Source organism: Thamnophis sirtalis, unplaced genomic scaffold (genome assembly GCF_051295495.1).
Source record: "Thamnophis sirtalis isolate CommonGarterSnake01/CBP01778 unplaced genomic scaffold, rThaSir2_p1.2 scaffold_1, whole genome shotgun sequence".
Lineage (NCBI taxonomy): Eukaryota > Metazoa > Chordata > Lepidosauria > Squamata > Natricidae > Thamnophis > Thamnophis sirtalis.
The window spans coordinates 60,195,851-60,221,240 of NW_028261381.1; the positions used below are offsets into that span (position 1 = coordinate 60,195,851).

The 25,390-nt window shown below is 39.5% G+C and overlaps 2 protein-coding genes across 5 annotated transcripts; both read left to right on the forward strand.

Moving 5' to 3' along the window:
* Positions 1-527: 527 nt before the first annotated feature.
* LOC106549198 (keratin, type II cytoskeletal 8) lies at positions 528-21,410 on the forward strand. Of its 4 annotated transcripts, XR_015696329.1 has the most exons (11): positions 528-898; positions 3,422-3,630; positions 4,616-4,676; positions 6,029-6,124; positions 6,483-6,647; positions 8,134-8,259; positions 10,302-10,522; positions 11,446-11,495; positions 14,953-19,905; positions 20,756-20,807; positions 21,353-21,410. XR_015696329.1 is itself a non-coding variant. In XM_014066777.2 (9 exons), the coding sequence occupies exons 1-9, from the start codon at positions 611-613 to the stop codon at positions 15,024-15,026; spliced, it is 1,290 nt and encodes a 429-aa protein (XP_013922252.2). In that variant the 5' UTR covers positions 528-610; the 3' UTR covers positions 15,027-20,016. The 4 variants fall into 4 exon arrangements, 3 of the variants coding, with proteins under 3 accessions (XP_013922252.2, XP_013922251.2, XP_013922253.2); XM_014066777.2 differs by lacking the exons at positions 20,756-20,807; positions 21,353-21,410 and having other exon boundaries at positions 14,953-20,016; XM_014066776.2 differs by lacking the exons at positions 14,953-19,905; positions 20,756-20,807; positions 21,353-21,410 and adding an exon at positions 13,187-14,456.
* A 1,032-nt stretch (positions 21,411-22,442) lies between these two features.
* On the forward strand, positions 22,443-25,390 carry GPBAR1 (G protein-coupled bile acid receptor 1). The gene is made up of 2 exons (XM_014066780.2): positions 22,443-22,723; positions 23,853-25,390. The coding sequence occupies exon 2, from the start codon at positions 23,904-23,906 to the stop codon at positions 24,855-24,857; it is 954 nt and encodes a 317-aa protein (XP_013922255.2). The 5' UTR covers positions 22,443-22,723; positions 23,853-23,903; the 3' UTR covers positions 24,858-25,390.

The following is a 25,390-nucleotide window of genomic DNA, read 5'->3' on the forward strand; positions in this document are numbered from 1 at the left end:
TTTCTAATTTGCATGCCCAGGTAGCGGTCAGCCAATGAGGAAAACGCTGCGATTTTCTTTGGTGGAACGACATCCGCAGATCTTCGCAATTTGCATGCACACAGGGAAGCTAGCCAATAAAGAGGCGTTCTATTTGCATAAGCCTTTTATTAGTGACAAGAGAAGGAAAAAAAGCATCTTTAAGTCAGCACCTTAACCGAGAGTTTTCAAGCAACTTATTGAGATCTCATAAAAGATTCCTTTGGAAAACCAAGTTAGGGAGACTGTCGGGAGAAGCTCAACATTCAGACTCTATGGGGTGGGATATACGGAAAAAGACTCGTCTTGCTTTGGGATAAGTCCGGCTGCTCAGGTATCCCCCCCGTGGGCGTGACTGGTTGGGGATGCAAATGAGGTATGCAAATGAGGAAGCGGGATACAATTATAGGCGAAAGTAAATAGGCAGGTGGGGTGAAGATTGGGTGGGCTTTCGTCTCAGCCAATAAGACGCCACGATACGCCAGGGTGGGGTGGGGGTCAAGAGCTTCTCAGGTATTTATTTCGTATAGGGCACCGAAGTTCTGTGTTTCGCTTTAGTGGCCTCTGGAGACTCACAAGCGCGCTTTGCACCATGAGCATCAATTACTATAGCCCGAGGAGTACGAGCTTTAGCAGCCGATCCCTCGGATCAGTTCCGAATCGAAGCTCTTTTTACCGAGCCAATTCGGGCAGCTTTCAGCCGGGACTCTTCCGAGGATCCTTCAGCGCTTTGTCCAACTCTCCCCTCTCTACCTCGACGCCTTTCCTCCTCTCCTCGCTGTCCGCTTTGGAGATCGATCCCAAGCTGCACCAGATTCGCACGGAAGAGAAGGAACAGATCAAGGGGCTCAACAACCAGTTCGCCTCCTTCATTGACAAGGTGCGGCTTCGCAGATGGGCTAAAGGCGAGCGTGTGTGGGAGAGGGAAGAGTAACTGCATCCGTGCTTGCTTGGAGCTTTCGCGATTGGTAATAAAGAGGGTAGTGAAAGAGACACCATGTCTAAAAAGTTGTAATACAGAGCTGCATGGATTCGAAGTTGTTTGTCACGTTTAGTGTTTCCATTAGCCGAGACACCGTTTTAATACGGGTAGTTTAAAGCTGTACTTCAGATTGCAAAGAAAATAAAGTCCAGGAAAAAAAGGGAAGTGGTAATTCTCTTATATTTTGTAACGCAGAAAACTACTTAAATATCTCCATAAAGTCATCAAGGATTGCATTAAAGTTTAAGAACTGTGGTCTTTTTAAAGCTACTTTTATTGCAAAAGAATGGTGCTTATCCCCCCTCCCCAAGAAAAATCTCTAAAGCAAAATCGAATATAATAGAAAGTGACCATAATAATGTAGGGATGCAACTATAATCAGTAGATGGAATGTTTCCCAAACCATTTCCTTTATTATCCAAAGCCACTTAGAAGAAAGTCCTCATTTAAATATCCTTGTGATTGGGTAGTTTTCATTTGTTATCCCCCCCCAACTCACTCTTTTACCCAATTTTGAATAATTTACGCAGATTTGATAAGCACTGACATAAGGATTCCAGCAGCCATGGAGCAGAGTGAAAATAGTGCAAAAAGAAGAAAAATGTATAATAAACCTATACACAGACAGTGATACAACATGGGAGGGTAAAATAATAGTTTTCAGGAATCCTCCTTTCCATTAATAACTGAAGAGAAAAGATGCAAACCAATATACCGTAAAAGTTTCCAAACTGGACATTGGTAGTGTGACCAAAGAGGTGCAGGAAACAGGGTTAATTCTCTTTTCACTACGGTTCTAGTGTCACATGATTTTCAAGGCTAGCTTGAAAAAAAAACAGGATAGATGGAACCCTCATAAGGTTCCTTTTCTGCACACAACTTTCAATTTCTTTGCAGATTCCCTGACTGCCAATAGTATGTATGTTACACAGTATAGCTGTTGTTCTAATTTTAGATGGCACATAAACACAAGTAAATATTTTTTTTAAAATAGCGAGAGAAATTTGCAGTGCCTCCAACTATAACACTTTCCTATATATCCACAGTTCTGTGCAGCAGCTTCATACTGTCCCATCGTTTTCTTTAGGTCTTTTTGGAAGACTAAGTGGGAGCAGGATCTCAAGTGGAAGGATATCCCAAAGGGCAGGGGATGGGTACTGAGAAAGTGCATGTCTAGGTTCAACTAGATTTAAGGGAAGTAACTTGGAACTTCCCACCCTATAAGACCTAGTGAAACAGGCAGATACCTTCAGGGAGAGGGGGTCCCACAAATAAACTGGCTCTGTGCTTTTAAAGGATTTAACGTGAAAACCAGCATCTTGAATTCTACTTAGTAAAATCTAGAAGCCAATGCAATTGATCACCAAACTAATGACAAAACATAGAAACATAGAATAACCAGCTTAGAACTGGCAATGAAGGGATCAAAGTGGTGGATGGTTGTCTGCCTTTTGGGATCAACCATCAACAATAAAGGAATGAGCAGCCTAGATATCTGTCACTGACTAGCACTTGGTAGATCATGAAGGTCTTGGAAAAGATATTCAAATATTTTGATGTCTTTATAGCTACAAAGATCAGAATCATACAAACCATTGTATTCCCTGTGATTATGGAAGAAAAAGTTGGATTTTGAAGAAGTAAAAGAGAATTGATGCTTTTTAATTCCAGTGTTGGAGAAGACTCCCAAGAATATCGTAGGCAGCCAAGAAAACAAACAAATGGGTCATTGAACAAATCAACCCAGAGTTCTGGTTTGAGGCACAAATGATGGGGTCCAACTTTTCCTACTTTGGGCCCATTATGCAAAGAGTTATATTCCTGTAGAAGAATGTAATGGTGGAAAAGGTGGAAGGACAGAGAAAAGAGGGGATAACCACCAACAAGGTAGATACAGTTACTTAAGGGATGGATCATTGGAAGTGCTGAAGGTCAAGGTTAAGAACCTAACTTGGGAATCATGGAAAAAAATCTAGCTATGTGGTTGTTAGGAGTTGAAACAACTTGATTGTTCATAATCATAATCAAGTATAGCTCTCACAGCAACAGTGTACACAGGTGAACAATGGGGTGGCCAAAAATGTTCATAGTGCCACATTCTGGGCCAGTTGGGATTTTATGTTTAGAAAAGAATTTGCTAAGGATATCTTCTGTTAAAGTTTAACTGACGTGGGAAGCAAGCAAAAGTGTAAATAACTGAAAACCAGAAAACTGATGTGGGAAGCAAGCAAAAGTGTAAATAACTGAAAACCAGTGGTTAAAAGTAATTCCATCTGATAGCAAATTCCACAGATTCTTATACAGTGGATGTCTGGGACTACACATAAATGGCCAAATAAAACTCTTGTATCCTGATCAAAGAATTTTAAATGCCTCTCCTGATTCTCTTTCTAGTTTGTCTCTCTGTTTTCCCTCTCCAAGGTACGCAAGCTTGAGCAGCAGAATAAAGTGCTGGAGACACAGCTGAAACTTCTGAAGGGCAAAGACCAATACAAATCCAATGTGAGGCGTATTATGACAGCCCACAGCCAGCCCCTTAAGCAGCAGATAGACCTGCTCAATCAAGATAAGATGAAATTGCAAAATGAGCTGGGCCAAACACAGACCTTTCTGGAGGAATTAAAAAGCCAGTGAGCAAATCATGAGAGAGAATGGGAGATTTCTAGTTTAGTATTCTGTTTGTATGCATGAGTACATGTGTGTGTCAGGAATTGACTTCAGAATTTTTTTCAAGGGAACAAGCTTTTTTTTTTTCAATGAACTTATGAGTAGAATGTGGTAGGTGTGTCTTTAGTGTATAAAGTGCTCAGGATGGGTGAAAGTATAATGAAGGGTAGCACACCAATCCATCTGCAGCTCCTTTGGAGTGAGAACTGCTTTTGAAATGCACGTAGCCTGATAGCAGATCTGTCTGTTACTAAAATGTCCTTCCTTCCCAGAAGAGGCCAACCATTATATTATACTGATAAGAAAAAGAGATGCAAAAATTTGAACAATAATTTATTTATAAATAGGTCTTGTAATTGATACACAACAGATACTGGAGTTCTTTAGCCTTTCTACAGAACATTTACTTAGCAGAGGTTTTGAAACTTGAGAGCTTATCTGTTTCCAGTTCAGCATGCTGGCAGAAAACTGACATTTGGCTTCCCACATTCCATTAAATCCTAAGGGAAGACATACTCTAATGAGGGGAATCCAGCTAGAGGGCATTTTCAGGAGCAGTGCAAATGTCTCCACTAGATGACGGTTGTTCCCTTGTGAAGTTATTGAGCATTTATTCTTCTGCCTGGAAAAAAAAATCACCCACTCATTTCCCTGCCCGCACATTAGATGAAAAATTTGGAAAAGCAATTTATGTTCCATTTTATTTTACCTCAGCTCAGTTTTAATATGCCATATATTGAATTCCCAATTACAACTATAAATAGCTAGTTTCCTGTTTATTTTATAACATTAATATAAAATGGTACAAGTTGGATGCTTTGAAGACAGGTCTTGTAGAGGCCGCTAGAGAAAAGGAAGTTGGTAATTGGTACATGCCAATTCAACAATTACATTAATTTGTTCCCCACTGCACCTCACAACTATTGTCTCTTGTCCTCTAATCTATAGGTATGAAGAGGAAATAAATCACCGTAACCAACTGGAAAATGAATTTGTGGTGACGAAAAAGGTAAAAGGAGTAATGGAGCACTAAAAATTAGTGGGACCAGCCCTTCTTACCTTTGATTAATCTGGGATTGTTTTTCTCTCTTCTGCAACTTCCAGCTAATACAACTTTCTTTCCTGGGGAATTCAAACTGTTTTCAGTGTCAGCTTTCCTTCTCCATATTCACCCATTCCCCTTACTTTTTCTTTTCTTTCTGAGCAATATGACAGAGGGCTGTTGGTATGACGGAAGGGGGATTGTTAAATGTTTTTGCTTCCACACTGCACACCCGTCTGTGAAATAGGAAAAGTGCACACAAGGTGGATATATGTGTTAGGATTAGAGTTAGCCTGACTCGATTTCCATTCTCATTTAACTTTAACTAGAGAGAACCAAGTGAAGTTCACTTCAACTATTCCTTCTTCCTGCACACTAGAGAAAATGCATAGATTTGCTCAAGATTCCAGAATTTTTGAAAACAGCATTGTTTTGCTATATGCAAGATGGCTCAGGCTTCCAGCCAAGCTTGTCAAATAGAGAATCATTGCAGTTGTTAAGTTAGGAACACGGTTGTTAAGTGAATCTGGCTTCCTCATTGACTTTGCTTGTCAGAAGGTTGCAAAAGGTGATCACATGACCCCAAGTTATCAACTGCAATCAATTTAAATGTGAGTCAATTGCCAAGCATCTGAATTTGATCATGTGTCCATGGGGATACTGCAATGGTCATAAGTAGGAAAAACAGTCAAAAGTCCATTTTTTCAGTGCTCATTGTAACTTTGAATGGTCACTAAATGAACTGTTGTAACTAGTTGTATTTGTCTGTTTAAAATATTAGTATGGCTGCTCATCTAAAAAAAAAACCCAACTCTAGGCAACTCGCAATCATTATAAAAAACCCAAACCCAAATAAAAACTCAGTGCCTCAATCATCTCCTGGGACGCCTCACTCCAGACATCTTATGTCTACTCCAACACCTGAGTGGTAATGGCCTTCTGAATGGTTAAAAAGGTGCGGGCTTGCCAAATTTTGCATGAACTGCTAATGTCCACCATGAAAAAAAAATGGATAAGAGCAGGAAAAGAACTAAATTTGACTCAATGAAATATAACTGTAGTTATAATTAAATTAAATTACATACCATAATTTTGATTAATCACAGTGTGCATTTAATAATTCTCCTCTTCAATCACACATTAAATATTATGATTTGGAGGCAAGTTAAAGGCTCACCAAAAGGTTTAGGATAATACATTTGACCTTGTATTAACTCAAAAATTGGAAAACTTCTACCTCATACAGTACTTAGTGAAATTCAAGGCATATGATAGGTATCCAGAGGCGAATCCTGCTGTGTACTTTTCTCTTCTGGCAGGACCTGGATGATATTTACTTGCAGAAAATAGATGTTGAATCCAAGCTGGAGAGCATCACAAATGAAATCAAATACCTCAAGCAGCTCTTTGAAGAGGTGAGTACCAGAGACAAAAATGAACAAATGATTGATATATTCATTATATGTGATGAAAATTATTGGGAGCATTATTTTTCTCTCCTTTTTATTTGTTTGCTAGTAGCTCCTTGCAAGAGCCCTGAGTAAAGAACAGATATTGTAGTGGCTGGGATCAAATTTTACCTCATGATTAAGCTTCCCCTACACCATGGGTGTCAACCCATGTTGCTGTCACATGATGTTTCATGATGGTGAGGTGGGCGTGGCCTGTGCCTGGACCATGGGCCCACCAGTTTGACACCCCTGCCCTACCCCAAAAAGGGCTACAATTGCAATATTATACACAATGTATTATGCCTTTCCTGCCCGCATCCAGGAGATCAAGGAATTGCAATCTCAGATACAAAATGCAATGATCACTGTGGAGATGGACAACAACCATGAACTGGAGATGAAAAATGTAATTGATGAGGTGAAAGAACAATATAAAACCATGATTGCCAAGAGCCGTGATGAGGCTCAACAGTGGTACAAAAACAAGGTAACTGGTTCACTTATATCCCTGCATCCACATCATGAAAGTATAAACTATACACATGCAAACATTGGTAAAGGGCAATCTTATTTTGCTATCTCTTTCATATTAAACTCAGAAATCCAGCTTCCCAATACAAACTGTTACAAGATTAAAGCAAACTAGTTTCAGATTCAAATACACATAATAATCAGATTCTAGAAACAAGGAAAAAAGAATCTGGCAATGTTTTGCAACTCAGGGGAGTCTAGGAAAGTATTTCAGAATTTTCACAACCAGCAGAGGTCTATTAAGCTGTGGTGGCACAGTGGTTAGAATGCAGTACTGCAGGTTATGTCTGCTGACTGCTGATTGCCAGCAGTTTAGAAGTTCGATTCTCATCAGCTCAAGGTTGACTCAGGCTTCCATCCTTCCAAGGTGGGTAAAATGAAGACCCTGTTTATTGAGGCAATATGCTGACTCTGCAAACCACTTTGAGAAGGCTGTAAAGCACTGTGAAGCGGTATATAAGTCTAAGTGCTATTGCTATTTCAACTAAGCTACTGTAATCTTCTAGGTAAGGCCTAACATGTTCCCAATATGGGTCCCAGTCAGGCACTGAAGCCAATAAAGATCACCAGACACAAGGAATAGTATTTTCAGCTGCTTTTATTGGAGCAAAAGGACCTCAGCAGCTAAAGGAGCCAGGACCCCAAACAATACACAAACACAAATGTTATACAGTTATGATTAAGGAAGTTAACACCCTAAGAATCAATCATTGATTCCTTGACACATGTTTCTTTTGATTGTTTTTTCTACTTTATCCTCCTTCATACATTAATAAGCTTTCTTATCAAAAGAGGTGTGTGATTTATTATTATAATAAGCTAGACGTTACCAAAGTTGGCACTATGTCCCTTAGTTAGCATCCTTCTGTGTCCTTCTAATTTGTAACTTTCTTGTTGCTAGGCAATAGTGTCCCACCATTCATTACTAATCTCGTTATATTCATCACAGCTGCAGCTTTCTGCCTTGGCAATTCCTTTAACAAACTTTCCTCATTCCAACCTGAGTCCTTCAACCAATGCCTGAATTTTCAGGATAGTTCTTTCATTCTAATATTGTAATATTTCGGGGGCTAATAATGCTCCATAGTCTACTGCCAGTCAATTCTCATCTAGTTGTAATAACGAAGCATATGCATATTTAAACATGGTTGTAGTATCATGACTTGGACCCAATCTTTTGCACAACCAGAAAGGACTTTGGTTGATGCCTGAAACTTCTCTGACTTCTAATGCCATCCATGCCCTAGATTTTATTCCATGCTTGTTCTAGAAGGAATCCAGTATGTGATATGATATCCCGCATATCTGGAAGATCTGAGGATGCAAAATCTGCCTATGTGTTTGCCTACCTGAGACCTGGTATTCTTGCTATGGATGCTGTGTCTTACTCCTCTGAATATACTATCATAATGATTCGTGTTTGTCCCTCTCTTACCTTCCAGATTGATGACATTGTAAGACAAACTCAGAAACATAATGATGAGATGAAAAGCATCAAAAGTCAAATTGCCGAATTGACTCGCTATGCTCAGCATGTCAATGGAGAAATTGAAGCCTTAAAGAATCAAGTAAGCTGCCCGTCTCTAGACAGAATCACACATCTTAACCAGAAATATTCATAACAGCAGAGCACACACAAGGCTGGTGGGGAAATGCCACAGAGGCTCTAGCTACAACCCATTCTGTGATCCAGCCTTGGGATCCAGCCAATGGTTCATTTTGTTCTCTTTTGTAACTATCTTCCTATCTGTCTTTAGTTTGTCCAGCTGCACATGTCCTCTCCTTTTTTAAAAAATAAAATGCAAGAGGGCACAATTTCTTAGAACGGGACAGGCTTCTCAAAATCTCCAGCTGTAAATTTTACTCTCTTCCATTAACACTACTATAGATGAATCCAGGAGGCCAGCATTTGATTCCAAAGGTCTTCTAACCCCAAATGTTGTCTGGGCTCATACATTGTGTGAAGCTGTGATGTGGCTTGTGTAGTTTGGAATAGGCATAGGGATAAACAACCTCTGTGCCTCCAAAGTCTTGGATGCAGTCTATTCAGCTATGGAAACTTGCTGAGCAATTTTGGCCCAAGTCCTAGAAGGTTGTTAGGAAGTTAAAATGATGAGTGATCCTTGTGTAAATCGTGCTGAGCTCCTATGAGATATAAAACAAACAAATTGCTATTCCCCTCTAACAGTGATTACCAATAATATTTGCTAATGTGACAAAGGCATTAAAACAAATACAGATTGGAAGTAGTTATTGATCCTACCACTTTTTGGAAGGCAAACATGGCCATACTATTCAAAGATCAAGTACAGCCGTCAGCCGAAAAAAAAGTTGCATAGCTTTGGATACCATACTAAACATACACCATACACAGGTGATGGCTAACCTTTTTGTTGTCGCATGCCAAAAGCATGTGCATGTGCATGTGCAGCCATAATGCAATGCGTGGATTGCATTATGGGTGCAAGCACCCCATTTTGAGCCTAGTAGGTCTCCCTGCAGCCTCCTGGGAGCAAAAACGGGCCATGGGGAGGGTGCCGCATCCCCTGAACTCCCCCCGCCCCTGCACACCTGCACGCAACCCTCCTGCTCCCCCCGCATGCATGTGCGTCTCCCGCATGAACCCCCCACGCATGTGTGGCAGAGACCCAAAAATCAGCTGGCCGGTGGGAGGCACACGGATGTGTGGTAGAGCTGAGCTGGGGCGATAGCTCGCGTGCCCACAGAGAGGGCTCATGGCCATACACCATACCATATGCCATACCATACACCAGCGATGGTGAACCTTTTTTGGCTCGCGTGCCATAAGTGGGGGGAGTGCAGGGGGGGGGTTGTGTGGGTGTGCTGCACCCATAATGCAATGCGTGAACCCCCTCCCCAGTGCGCATGCAGCGCTACAGACATGACCAGCCATTTTTTGCATGCTTTTTTCGCCCTCCCCAGGCTCCAGAGGCTTTATAGGAGCCTGGGGAGGGTGAAAACAGCCTCCCCCGCCCCCCAGAAGCCCTCCGGGGGCTTTAGGGACCTTCAGGAGGCTTCCCTGAAGCCTCCGGAGCAGTCAAAACGACCCTCTGAGCAAACTGGAAGTCCGTTCCTGAACTTCTAGTTTGCCTGTAGGGCTGGTTTTTTTGCACTCTGAAGGTTTCAGGGAAGCTCATGAAGCCTCCGGAGGGCCACCGGGAGGGCGGGAGAGGCTCTTTTCACCCTCCCCAGGCTCCTATAAAGGCTCTGGAGCCTGGGGAGGGCGAAAAATGGCTTTAAAAAAGGGTGAACTCAGTTGGCCAGCGCGCGCATGCACGCGTGCCATAGGTTCGCCATCACTGCCATACACCATACCTTCTTTTCTTGGCTGACTTTTATCTGCTTCTTCATTGGGAGGTTATTTCCCTTGAAACGTCTTCACAGTCTTCTTGGCTATTCACAATACCTTTGCAGAATGGAAGGCAAGCAGATGCAGCTCAAAAGAGGTCAGTCCACCCCCCCCCCACCATACTTAAAGAGAGAGGCTTTGCTTCTGAGGCTTTGCTGCCTCTTTTTAGTTGCTGAGTTCTCCATAAGTCTTTCCACCCAGACAGTGGAGATGGAAATGTTCCTCTTTCGTCCTGCCCAGCGAGCCAATTTGGAAAATGCTGTGGCTTCAGCAGAAGAACAAGGAGAACAGGCTGTGCAAAGTGCTAAAAGTACCGTCCAAGATCTGGAGGAGGCTCTGAAGCAAGCCAAACATGACATGGCCACCAAAATGAGAGAATACCAAGAACTGATGAACCTCAAGCTGGCCTTTGATATAGAAATTGCCACCTACAGAAAGCTGCTGGAAGGAGAAGAAAACCGGTAAGCAAGAGTCAGCTTGGACTTTTTTGTGGATGGATATGAATGGATTCCTCTGCACTTGATCCCCTAAGGGCAACATAGAGCCTAGGGCCCTCCCAAAAAGTTGGATGTCAGTTTCCAGATAGTGCTGGAGGATAACATTTTGAGGCAGGTTAAGGGACAACTTCGGTAGATGGTATGCTGCTTTGGATAGGCCCTTTGATGCTGTCATGTGCTGGCTTGCAAATATATTAACATACAGATTATCCCATCCCAAATGAGGATGTAATCAGGACACAAAGGACTTGATTCCTTCAAGAACAGGTAGCAGAAATACAGCTGTGAATCTAGACTGTTACTGTCATTTGGAATGGGATAACAAGAGCATTTTAGGAGAGTATAATCTGATAAAAAGGAACGCAGTGGCTCAGTGGCTAAGACACTGAGCTTGTTGATCAGAAGGTCAGCAGTTCGAATCCCTAGCACCGCATAATGGAGTGAGCTCCTGTTACTTTTCCCAGTTTCTGCCAACCTAGCAGTTCGAAAGCAGGTAAAAATGCAAGTAGAAAAATAGGAACCACCTTTGGTCGGAAGGTAACAGCGTTCCATGTCCCTTCGGTGTTTAGTCATGCCAGCCACATGACCACAGAGATGTCTTCGGACAGTGCTGGCTCTTCAGCTTTGAAACGGAGATGAGCACTGCCCCCTAGAGTTGGGAATGACTAGCACATATTGTATATGCGAGTGAAACCTTTACCATTAATCTGATAAAGTTTTCCAAGGTTTCAGACATATTTTCTAGTCCTACTTGGAGGTTCCCAAACTGGCCCTGGAACCTTTTTTACAGTCTGTACCAATAAGGTAAGGCTTTTTCTCCAAAAGAACCCATGCTGTCTTTTACATGTTTTCCAACTTCACAAACATGCTCCTTTTATTTCTCCCAGGATGATTGCTCAGGTTCCACCACAACGGGTCAATGCCATTAACACGTTAGGTAAGTAGCCTTCCTGTTCTGATGGGTTGAGGTAAATCAAGCACCTGTCTCTTGCTGATCTTTCTCCTTCTGAGGTTGTTGATATTATGGAAGCCTTATTCTACCTCCCAATTCTCTGTGAACTTTTTGCAGTGTCCTGAGTTTCATCTGGGTATTTCATGTCCTGAAAAAAGGTGAAACAAATTGAGGGCAAAGGCTTACCTAAAATCCTCTTTTGCCACCTTTGCCATTCCATATCCCTGAATTTTAAATTATGTGTTAGATACAGGTATCACTTGTTGTATGCTGCAATGATATCTAATTTACAAATTCAAAAACTGGTGTACAGTGCAGTTTAACACTAGTAATTGGTGATAAACAGTGGCAGTAGTTAACATTAAACTTTCACAGATCTCAACATATCTGCTTCTTGCCCATGTTGGAGGATTTATCTGGAGAATATTTTGCCTACATAAACATTACCATTATCTATTGGGAAGCTGTTCTTTACTTATATATTGTAGAAAAACATCTATGTTGGATAACAGGATTTTGAGAGACATTTATTAATTATTAGTTCATTGAAGAACTGCTGTTACATTTTTAGGATAGCTCTGAAGTCTCTAAAATCTTAGTTGAAAGACCATTGCTATATATTGATGGCATTTAATGGAGGACATGTAATGTTATTTAGAACCAGATAACCAATGAGAAATAGTATTTCACAGTCAATGTTTGAAACCAGTCAAAACAAACAAATACAAAGAAATGTAAAGCATATGGATTTTTAATTTTAGCAGTCTGAATTCAAATATTGAAGTTGCAGATTTCATCTAAAGACTGAATGGGACATTAGCCCAATATAAACTTATACATGTTTGTTCTGCCTCTGAATCTCACTCGATGCATGTCCATGGAATTAGTGATAATAGAACTGCCAGCCACTTAGCCTTCTGTTAATAAATGAAATGGGTGAAGTCAAAGCTGGAAGTATAGTTTGTATATACAGTAGTTTGTAGTATACTTTGCTGCTGCTTCATACTGCATGCAATTACCACTGAAATGTTCTCCAAAAATTGGCAGAAATGTGTAAAACCTATTCTCAAAGTTATTGCCTAAATGTTTCTCCATTGCTTAAGATGCTGCAAAAATGTATTATTATTCATGCAAAATAATGCTTTCAATCTAATTCATCTAATCTTTTTGATTGTTGAATAATGCTAACTTCTCTGCATTGCCCATTTGAGATAATGGACCAGAACTCTAGATTCTTCTGTGAGTCTTGTAAAGTGTGAAGAATCAGTGTTTGGTTAAATGTTTCTCAGTCTGAAATTATTGCCTGCATTTGACTTTCTCTGTCAAAACCACCTTTCACCAAGAAACCATTCAGCAGGTGTGTGGGAAAACAAGTTTCATCAAGGCCAGCCCAATTAGCATAGTTTAGAATAATAACAGATGAAGCCCAACACATTTGAAGAACAGCAGAATGGAGAAGGAAAATTTAAGGAAGCTGTTGCTTATTGCATGTGGTCAGTTGACATTTTGTTTTCTTTTTGTTTTGTTACATTGGCCTGCTGACTTAATTTGCATGAGTTCCCTGGCTTCCTCTTCTGCCAAATTGTTTTGGTGAGCCAATCAAAAACTTCTGCATTGAGACCTCCTCCTCCTCTGATTCCTCTATCAATTCTGAAATCCACCCATTGCTTCTGCAGCTGGATTCCTGACTCTTCCCTCTCACATTGGGGCTGCAGGGATTTTGGTCTCCAACAGCAGCTCATTGAAAAGGCCTTTGATGATCAAGACCATTGAGACCAAGGATGGGAAAGTCATTTCAGAGGCCAGTCATTTTTCAGAGAAGTGACTGGAATAGAAGCAGCAAAAATGTATCTTAAATTCATAAAATGGATTGTTTTTATAACCTCTAATGATAACCTCCACATTTTCCACATTTTCTCCCAGGCAGTGCTGTTTCTTTTTCAAGCTACAAGGGTTCAGTTTGACCTTCCCAATAAAACAATGCAGATAATGTTCTATTTACCAATTTACATTAAACCTGCTGAAAAATGTGTTGTTGGTCTTAGTTTCTTCATGGGTTCTGTCAGCAGCAGTGGTGGGTAGCAGGTGGTACGCCCCAGTACGGGCATATCAGAGCCTGCCCGGAGCACCAGATACCATTCCGGTACAGTGTTCCGGAGGGCCTACCCGCCCGCCCGAGCTCCTTACCTGTGCTTTAAGCCTTTGGCGCTTCCACGGATGCACATGGCGCATACAGCGGCTGCATGATGCTCCGCCGAGCAGCTGGAGCGTCACAGGGGCCTGGGGAAACATCATAGGCAAGTGCGATGCATGCACCCGTGTGGGTCCATTTGGGTGACGCTGGGCCCATTCCAACCATACTGGTTGGAACGGAATCCGGAACCCACCACTGGTCAGCAGCCCTATGCACACCATTGCTCAACCCCATATTCTGACTTCCTTTCGTAGTTTGTATCATATATTTATTCTCTTCTTTGTTAAGGAAGGAAGTTTTGATCTTTCTAAGTGAGACATATACAAAGAAGTGTGCCAAGAACACAAATTCTCAGATTCTAAGAGGAGTGGAAATTTCAAGATAAGATCATTTCTGCCACAAAATGAAGCCTGGAGAATATACTGGGAAATAGCTGAAGGAAAAAATACATCCCTATATGAATAGCATTCCTTCTGCTGCAACCCAGACATTTGTTACTGTACTAAATTATTTCCTGTGTCTCTTTGCTATACCTAATTATAGTCTCTCCCAATCTTGACCTTGGATGTTTTGGGATCCAGATTAGTAGAAGTGACGAAATTTATGGTCCAGAAGTATTTCAGGAGCCATTTTGAGAGAGGCCTCATCTAGTGATGACTAGGAAGACAAACCCATAAATAGACTAACAGGATCAGAGAAACTCAGTTCCAAAGACTCTTGTTCAGCTCTATGAGTTAAAATCAAAATAATTTTAAGTTTAATATATATAATATACATACATACATACACATACACATACACATACACATACATATACATATACATATACATAGTAGTATAGTAAGTTAATATATAATAACAATTATAATATATAATTGTTACAATTTGGGAGGGCAGTTTTTAAGAGTTTCCTGGTATTTAAATTTAATTATAATAAGCAGCCATCAGTCTGGTCTTCCTAACAACTCTTAGTTAAACTTGTTGGAAGAAAAGTGTTTGGGATCTTCCAGCTCAAAAGCCAGGAATATAGAACTAAATCAGCCTTGGTCAAGCAGTGGCTGTGTAACCATGTAGTGTTGTATATAAAGCCAGTGATGCCAAATCTCTAGACATAAAAATGAATTTATTGGGCATGGGGAAATATACCAAAAATGGAAAGGTAACAAGTGAAGTTAATAATCACATAAATATACAATTACAAACAAACCAGCCCAGATAAACTAATTATTTATTGCCTCCTTGAATAAGCTTTTGGCTTTTATGATGCACTTGGTCCATCTTTGTCGAAGGCTGATCTGGATTTCCTGCTTGACGCAGCCTAGGCAAGTATTTCTTATTTCTTTTTGACAAATTATCAGTTAAATTCCTGCCATGTCTGTGTGAAAGATCAAACATTAAGGTATTTCTATGGTATACATTTCTGTTAATGTTACAAAATAATAGTTACTTCTAAGAACCTGGGAATTATATTGGGTGTGTGTAGATAATCGTGTCAAAAGAAAGCAAGATAGAGAGAAATAAGGGAGGTTGCAGAAATCACACTGCACATTCCTAAATATTGTTATGGAATACTAGATCCCAGAGTTTTGTGGAGAGATGATGGTTGTTAAAATACTTATAGCCTGTCTGTGTCTATCCCTTCGATTTATAAGAGGGTTCAAAAGGCTAAGAACACAGGAGACTACCAATTTACAATGCAATATGAAAAGGCAGGAATGTAAAAGGTAAGAGACCCTGAACCCCTCCCTATCTTTTGAAAATACAACTCCCAGAATGCCTCATGCCATCTGGGCCTGCTGAGACTTGTAGTTCTGCTGGAGCTCCATAACTTTCCTCTCCCTACTTTAAGGAGTGTGGTATCTAGTCAGGTAATTAAGTCTTCCATGTCAACTCTAAGATTGATAGAACAGAGCAAATAAGAGACAGGTCATGTTCTTCTTGTGACAACAACTGTGACTGGGTACTGAAAGATGAAAGATGGTAAGGCATCATGGACAATGTGTTACCACATTGCTTGTAGTGATGTAGGTAAGTTTATTTTAGAGCAGGAATAGAGCTTTTCTTTTTTGTTCAGGACAGTTTGAGAAGCTAAAGCCATTATTTGTCCTTAAAAGGCTAATTAGACCTTTGCAATGGAAGTATTGCATCACGTCAGCCCTTGAGGAGCACTAGCCACAGAATGGGAAGAAAGAACAACAGTCTTCATTTAAAATGTTTACAACATTCAAGTAGGGGATTAAATGGAAGAGAAAATAAACCTATTTTAGAGAGCTGCCTTTTTAAAACAACACACAAACTTTGAAATGTTTCACATATCTTCCTCTGACATATTTTTATACTGACTTTTTAGAAACAGTAGCTCAAGAAGATGTTTTCTTCTCAGTTAGAGTATTAATGTATTTCACAGTGTTTTTGTTACTATTCAGGAGTTTTGGGTCTATGGGCTGAATTTGGACTATCTGCATTCAAAGCAGATGTTTTACTGTTGAAAAAATTATGTTTTACATTTCTAAATAATTTCAAGTCATTTCTATAACAATAAAGTCAATATAGTCATCAAAAAATAAAAATAAAATTTATTTTTTTTCAGTTTTGAGTACAAAGTCCAGAAGGGGTTTTCAAAACAAAACTACCGTATTTTTCAGAATATAAGGTGCACCAGAGTATAAGACGCAGTAAGATTTTGAAGAGGCAATTTTTTTAAAGAAAGTTTTTGCACTCTGCAGACCTCCCAACAGAAGCCCATTTTTCGTGAAAATGGGCCCGTTTTTTGTCAAAAAGAATGGCATGCATAGCCTTTAGGAGGCTTATAGAGTGCTCCTGGGGGCTGGAGGGCAAAAATCGGCCTGTTTTTCATTCATTTTTGCCCTCCCCAGCCCCCAGGAGCACCCTGAAAGCCTCCTGAAGCTATGCATAGCCATTTTGGTGAAGGGGGCAGGATTTCAGGAAGCCAAAAATGCTGTATTCAGTGTATAAGACGCACCCAGATTTTCAACCTCTTTTTTGAGGTTGATCTTATACTCCAAACAAAACGGTAGATAGAATTTTCTCTTTAATTAGAACAATCAATTTTGCCATCTCTTCCATCTCCATTGCCTTCACCATCTGTTCTTCCATTGTGGGAATTAATGAGTCCTTCCATTTATGTGTATATAAGTTATCACCATTGTCAACATGTATGAAACAAAGTTCCAAATTTTCTTTCAAGCTCTGTGAATTGGTTTTTTTTAAAAACTTTGTTGTACTCTGCCCAGAGTCACTTGTTTTGTGAGATAAGCGCTTATATATAATTGAACAATAAATAAAAATGTTTACATTCTTATGAAGCTTCATCACAAACTGAAATTGCCTAAATAAATTATTATGGAAAAAAGCATAAGAGAAGCAAGCTTACAAATTAATGTTTTCCTTTTCAGAAGTGGAGACAGATATATGTGGAAATATGTGAAAAAGTTACAGTGGCTGCAAAACCACAGTTCAGTGACACGGAGAGTAGAAAACATTTTTCAGGAAATGATGTAGCATAAATAGCATTCAGGCAGAGCTGAAGGTTCATATACTGTGGCCTCATATTTAATCATAAACTTGAATTAAGAAAATGCTTTTTTGATGTTGTCATATTGCAATATGCCCAAACAAACTGTATTGCGGTTTAATATTCATCCAACATGCTAAAGCAATGACTGAATTTCCACAGTATGATGAAACACAGAGCTCCATTTTAGTCTAGATTAGCATATTATAAGACGCCCCTTCCCCCAACTGTGGAATAGATGATGGAAGCAATGGAAGCAATCTTTCTTCATTCAATTTAAAAATAGTACATTTGACTTTTATGGAACTCTTGCCTGTTTTGCAAATGGAAGCAAACACACTTGAGGTAGAACAAAGAATTGTTTTCATGCTTTTCAATCAACTGATTTGATCCTGTTGAAGAGGTTTTGAATTTAAAAGTCTAGGCTTCTTTGGCTGACTTTCTCCCTCTGATAAAACATCGAAGCCAGATATCTTGGCCACAGGCCTTCAGCCCTAACTCTCTGAGACATCATTCCCTTCCCAAAGCAATAATGATGCCTCAGAAGCTCTGAATTTGGTGCCTTTCATATTCATCAATTAGATCTTTCATGTTTTTTGAATTGTTTTCCTCCTCAGCTAGACTGTAAAACAGACTTGGCTTCTTGAGTAAACAAAAGCTGAGGTTTTTGTCTTGAAAGTCCTCTAGAGAAAATTGGTAAAGAATCTGAAGAAGAGAGGAATCACTGAATCCTGGTCTCCATTTATACTTAACTGTAACATAAAGTCATCTTTCTTCTTCGTCTCTATGATATTGCCATATTTCACGAGAAGAATGCCTTCTATTATCATTATCTGTACTGGTTTAGAAAAAGCATTTACCAAAACTAGTAAAACCTGTGATCTTTCATTATCCATTATCTTAGAAGCCAACTCAAATGACCAATAGTGGATGTGACCAGCAAGGGGTCAGGAGGTCAGCCTCTACCTCTGCCATTCCCCCCCCAATATTTAACTCTGTCCATTAGCCTTGATTTCCCAAGTTCTAGTTACATCCACCATTTCCCTAAACATGTTTTTGACACCAACTTTTTTGAAGACTTCTAGAAATGGGAAAGTGAGGGCAAAGCAGATCACCATTATATCATTTAGGAGAAGGAGAGGAGGCAGTTGACTGTCTTCTCCTTCCCTACAAGAATAGGGCATATGGTCATCCTATAAAGACAAAATAGAAGCAAGCTCCTTTCCTTTAAAAACCAGAAATTATCAAACTTTGGCTGACAAATAACAATCTGACTCTAAAGTTTTTGAGGTTGTCTTTCAAGAGGTTTTCTGAAATTACTAAGAGATAGAAGTAAACAGAATCATTGTAGGAATAATAGGTTATTTCAACCTACATAGTTTTGAGTTCATAGGAAATTTAAGAACAACATTGGAAGAGATGGTTTAATTTTCAAGATGTGGATAAAAACAGATATTAATATTTAGGAAGGTTTCAAAAGAATGATGTAGGTGAGAATAATGACTGACTTACCATTATGATTTTTTAAATATGTTTAATCAATTTCTTTAACAACTGAGAGTTGAGAATATAACAGGAAAATAAAGGAAGATAAAAGGCTTTTTAAAAAGTATTAGGCAATCACTGGTCAGTCTCCCTGATCAACTCCCATTAAAGGCCAGGTTCCCTGGCCAGTAGCCATGCAGACTGACAGATTATGAAAATTAGAACACTGCATTATCTGTACAGTTAAATGATACTAAACTGCATTTCTATAAATGGAAGCACTGTTCCTTAAACCACTGTGGGACTCACTCGCTTTAGTCTTATAGCCATAACCTGTCACTTTTATTTTTTTCTATTGCATTCAACCAGTGGTTTAAAAACCTTGAGTGTATCTTGGTGGATTACCAATTAAAAGTTATTGCCTGCTTCACACAACTTGCAGACTAGGGTAACATACAGTTGGATAGCTTGCAGCTCGATATGTTGTAGGAAGACATCAATTTCATAGTCCTATGGAAACCATATCATCATATGGATACTGGATTCCATTTTTTCTCCTTCAGTTAAGGAAGAATGTTTATTTTTATAGAAAGAATGAACACACACATAGATATAAAAGAAACGAAAACTCAAACATATTGCAAATACGAAGTAATTTCTCTCTGAGCCACAAACTCCCCAAAACTCTGTAAATGAGGTAAGATGTTTATATCCTAAAACCCTCATCTCTGGAATAACCACAATATTTATCTAAATTGCCAAATCACCCTTATGGTGTATGTGGCATTTATGGCTTTCTAGATGTGGAGCCAGCTTGGGTAATGATTAAGGCCCTGGCTAGAAACTGGGAGATGGTGAGTTCTAGTTTCACCTTAGGCAGGTCAGTTAGGTGACCATGGGCCAGTCTCTCTCTCCCTCCCTCTCCCTCTCCCTTAGGAAGGAGGCAATAGCAAACCACTTCTAAAAAACCTTACCAAGAAACTGGGGGGATTTGTCCAGGCTATCACCAGAAATCAACACTGATTCAAAAGCAAAATGAAAAGAAACAATTGTGAAGTTTTAAATGAGCCTTATAAATTGCAGAATAGTTAAATTACACTGAATAACCAGAAATTCTCTAATCTCCCTCTGCTTTCAGCAGGAAGACAAGAGTAAAGGGTAGAAGCTGCAAAAAGAGAGAGGTAGGACTGCTTTGGCTGAACCCACATCTAACATGGAGAAAAGAGTGTCATCCCTCTCTGATTATTTATTTGAGAACGAAATAACAAACTATCTTGCAAACCAAACATGTTGCAAAATAAAATAATTTTTAAGAGGGTATCAACAAACTCAAAATCTCAATAAAAGCAGAAGAGAAAGAAAGATCTGATTGGGGCTTCTCAGCTGAGTGTTAAACTCAGTTTAAGTTCTGTTTTAAGTGTTTTCCTTTATGAAAGCAAAAGCACTCTAGAGGAATTTTTTACAAAATAATATCTGTTGTGTAGTGGGCTTCAGTAGGCAAGAACAGACCAGCACAGCTACAACAGCATGTATTGACTCAAAACTGGAATTATGGAACAACTGGCAAATTCCTGTAATTTATACTGGGGCCCACAGGGCCTTAACCAATCACAATACTTGAAAAAGCAGGCCCAAATATGAATGTTATAAGTTTCCCTCCAAAACAGTTGCAGTTAACAGGGTTATATAAAGGTTAGTTTCACTTTAGCAGGGCTTAACACATAATATACATACATACATACATACATACATACATACATACATACATACATACATACATACATACATTCAATACATAACAATATCCATTTTAAAAATCAAATGGCATAAATGGCAGACTTTTGAGTTCTTCAGAAACTTTTATCAGATTTTTTTTTAAAGGGAGGAGAAAACCCCCAAAATTAGGCAGCTATTTCAAACATCTTCTGTCCAAAATGAATTTTTAACATGGAGACTGCAATACATTGGTAGTGTTGCCCTACTTATGTTACATCTACTACATATTCTGTTTATATATTAATTACTTTGCAGAACAAAGATCAATGGCTGCTTCTCTCCCATCTTTCAGACTGAAACCCCAAAGGTGATTATTCTTTCTTAGCTGGTCTTTTGTCAAGGGCAAAGTATCCAAAATCTCAGTGTGGCAGAGAGCACAAGTAAAGGGACATCCCAGTCTATATCTCAGCAAAGCTAGAGATTGATTTTAACTGGTTCATTAGATTAAAATGATAACTAAAGCAAATAATATATAACATCACTAGTCTGCTACTCAGCAGACAGATGTTGATGGCACCTCACGCTAAAAAGAATGTTCTCCCATCTCTTCGCTGCCAACAATGCACTTTCTACTATAACTGAGAGCCACCAGGAGGCATCTGAGCATCTGAGGGAAGCAATGTTCAAGGCTGGGCTAGAGAGATAATAAGGGAAGTGAACGAGAAACAGACGCATTGTCCTTTGATAGCAATCTAGACTTTTCCTGTTCCTCAGAAAGGACTTTTTTTGACTGCCTGCTCTCTGGGTTGACTAAGGAGGTGGCGTCACTGTTTTAAAGCTGAAGAAAGATCATCTTTTGGCAGAGAAGAAAGTCTCCCCAGAGTGTGCTGACTCCCTTCTCCTTACATTTAGGATGCAATGAGTGATGATGTTATCCACAGGATTCCTGTTGTGCCTAGACTTGCAAAAGGTAAGTTAATTTATCATTTTCTGAATACAGTATTGGGTTTGATTGGGATTAAGCGCACACAAGCCTCCAGTAGCCCTTTTGATCATTGACAGATGACAGTTCCTGTCATGTGCGAATCATATTATCCCACTGTACTTGCTGCTTTGGGATAATATAATTCAAAGAGAGTGCTTAAGAAAACACTTCTAAAACAGAGTTACAGTAACTTTATGCTTAATACAGAGGAAGAGAGTCGAGCTGGGAATCTTCCAAAGAAGAATAATAGTGTTTATATGCAGAAAAAATATATATTTCTCAGCTAATTTCACCTGCTTCAATACTGAATTTTTCATTCAACTCTAGGCATAATCGTCAGAAGTTAAGCCCTACTGAGTACATTACAATATAGTTTACTGCAAAGTAAAAAAAATACATAATTGTATTCTACAAGTACTTTTACCACAATATATCCTAAGCTACAATTATTTGAATATTCTACTGGTCAATCGGATTTACATTTGAAAAGGGAGAAAATAATGAGCAATGGGAACATCCAAGTGCCATATTCCACTATTAGTTTTTAACCTGTGAGATAACACCTCTGCCTAAGAAGCAACTTTTGCCTCACACTTTAACTACCAGCAGCCTATAAAATATATATTTTAGTGATGTAAATGTGAATTGGGGTCCCCATTTCTGATCAGAAAAAAAACAAAATGAAACATCTCTCATTCCTTAGAAATTTGGAAAGCAGCTTCAACAGGACAGAAGACAGTCTCACCTGAACAGCCATTTTTACCAGGCTTCTCAAAGGACAAGTGGGAATTTCCACATTTCTCTCTTTCCCGATGTTCAGAGCATTTCCATCAAGAAAGTCCCAATTTGTTTTCTCCCTCTTGAGAAGGGATCACACTGAGGATGGTTTCTCTTGCTGGCCATTCAGTCAGTGTAATAGGTTAATTGACTCCTGTTATACCTAGCCAGATGGTAAGAGTTTCTTTCTAAGTGCCTTTTGCTGCTTCTTTATGAGCTTGTTAAAATAACATTCCTGATGTTTGTGGTTTTTCCTTGTAGAGTGACTGCAACCACAGGTGATGCCATGGAAGTCTCCTCCCCACCCCAATTTCCTGACACCTTTCTTAGCAACTGATCTATTCCTGCACTGCTAAGAAGAGTGGAGGTTTTACTACCAAAGATAGTAGGTGCACAGTATCTGCCCTCCCCACCGCCCTTGCTCGTTCTCCTACATGGCTACACTCAAGAGCATTCTCTAAGTAGATGGCTCTCGGAGAAGTCAAGCTATAGATAGAACAGCTGCTTCTGGTGATTTCCAAGTAAGTTAAAATTAAAATTTCTGGTTCCAAAAGTTAGTGGGAAAGGGCTATTTATGCAAAGAACCACATGGGATGATATCGAAAATCTGACCGAAGGAGATCTGCATACCGCTCACTAGTTTGTTTTTGCACTGGCTGCACTTTTCTTGTGGTGATGTGAAGTCACATTCCAAAAGACCATGTACGGTCTTTGACCCTTAGCATGGTGCACATCTATGTCCTAATAAAAGTAATAAGTTTAAATGTTCAGCAATCTTTTCTGGAATCTGGATGTCCTCCATGGCTTTCTTAAGTGCGTAGATGTGTGCCTCAAAGGAAAGCATGACTTGGCAATAGCTGGGTATGTGAAAGGGGATTTAAGAAACAGTGGAGTTCACAGGAAGAGCAAAGGGAGATATTTTTTATCTTACTTATTTCCTTAACCAGAAAAGCCTCTTGAAGACACAAGTTCTGATCTGTTCTCTGACGTGTTTAGATTTCAAGGCCAGTTCAAAAATGAAACTGGCAATTTTAAGTTAACATCATGCTTTTCTTCAGTGTTAAAAATAACAATTCCTTTAGATGTATAAAACTCGGGATTGGACAGGAGACACATTTGAAATTCCAAAAATGTCACAGTGGTTACCGTGGAGGTAATTGGAACAGATTTGTTGCAAAGTTTCTGTAGTAGTATTTACTGTACATATGTGTGGTTGACAATTTATTAGTGGGATTGTTTTAAATAGGACTGCATTTAAATCTCTGAAATGTCGAGTTGCAATTATTCACTTCTCTGTTGTGGTTCATCATATCTTTAACATTTTTGCAATACTTTTTAAAAGATTTCTTTTACACGGTTTACCTAAAGTCATGGAAGTTTTGCACTAATCAATTTCATTGTATTTAAGTACAATGACAATAAAGATTATACTTATACTTAATTAGTACATTATTATGCTATTCACATCAAGAGTTATTTTATTTTTATATAATGTATATCATTGTGTAATTTATCATAACATGTATTACCATAGCTAAGAAATGCATCATAACTGAACTCTTTCTATAGCTACGGTCATTATCTTAAAAAGAAAGATAAATGCTAAGCCATACATCTCCTGGTTTTATTTATTTAGACTATTTCCTTCAGGAAGTCCTTTCCGAAGCCCAGAAGATTGTGGATTCTTTATCAGACGCTCAGATGGGCTCCCAACTGAATGAACATCTTATATTCATATTATCTCGGCTCCTGTCAGCTTTCATCATTCTGGCCAATGTTTTCATTATATTTGGGATCCTGTTTAATCGCAAGCTCCATGGAACCATCAACTGGTTCTTCCTGAGTCTGCTCATTGCTGACCTCTTGGCTGCGGGAGCTCTTCCCCATGTCTTTCAGAAGGATCATGTGAGCTATTCGTGCTTAGCACGTTATGTTGTGCCCAATTTCCTTTTTCTCTCTTTTTTAGCCAATCTGCTGGTGATGCATTATGCTAAATATACATGCATCATCCAACCACTGCACTACCGCCAGTCCTGGGTTTATCGCTGGTCTGGTCTTTACATATGCTTAGCATGGGTGTCTCCCTTGACTTTTGCTTCCATGCCATTGGCTTGGTACCAAGGGAATTCCAGTCAGAAGTGCTCTGCTGAACAAGTCTTAACGTTGCCTTACCTCTTTGTAGAAACCTATGTGTTCATCATCCCAATCATCTTTGCAATAGCTGTAATGGGTATCCGAATACTCTGTATAGCCAGAAAGCAGCTTAAAAACATTAAAAAACTGCTTAATTCAGTGAATCAAAGTCAGACCCCATCGGAATTGGAACAACAACTGGAACTGAGGCATGCAAAGAGTATCGCCAGTGTCTCTCTCATCTTCCTGGTCTGCTGGGTGCCATATATTGTTTGTTTGAATATCTCACTACATTTAGAAATAAAAGGTAATAGCACTCTTGCTATTGTTATCTGCATAGGAACTGCCAGTGCTGCTGTAATACCCATCATCCTCAGTCTTGGCAATCATCAATACATTGAATTTTGGAGTGACATGGCCATGAAAGCCTATAGAACCTGCTGCCAAAGACAGGGGTGCAAACAAAAACAAAATAATCAGCCCCGTGGCAATAATACAGAAATTCCTACAATTGCAGACTGATGCTTTGCAGTGGGAAGTCATCGAATCCCTCATCCAGCCATTTAGCAGCACAAATGCTTCAATCTTCTCCCTTCTGCTTGGAATGAAATGGGAATGTGTGCTTCCATTCATGGTTTCCCATAACTTAGATCAGAATTCTGCTGTTTGTTGGGGATCTAATGCCATTCAAAGGTTCAGCTAAATATAGAAAGGACATTTCTTTTTCTTTTCCTTGCTGGCAGTCCTGGGAACACAAAGAAGGTTGGAATGCCTTGAAAACACATTAACTTTGATTTGCTATCAAAAAATGGAGAAGTTGAAAAACAATGAACAGTTGGGAATAGATTCTCCTACACAGCTCTATTCCTGAATTCCCCTCCTCCTAAATCCCTAACTTCTAGACCTGCTGCTTACATTAACCCCCCTTTCTCCTGACATGGAAAAAAGTCCCTGGTTCTCCATTATAATAATGTCAGAATAGAAGATAACACCTGAATTTCAGCAGCCTTAGCAATTCTTGTTCCTTAAATTCCTTGCAGTGCAATTGAAGGATA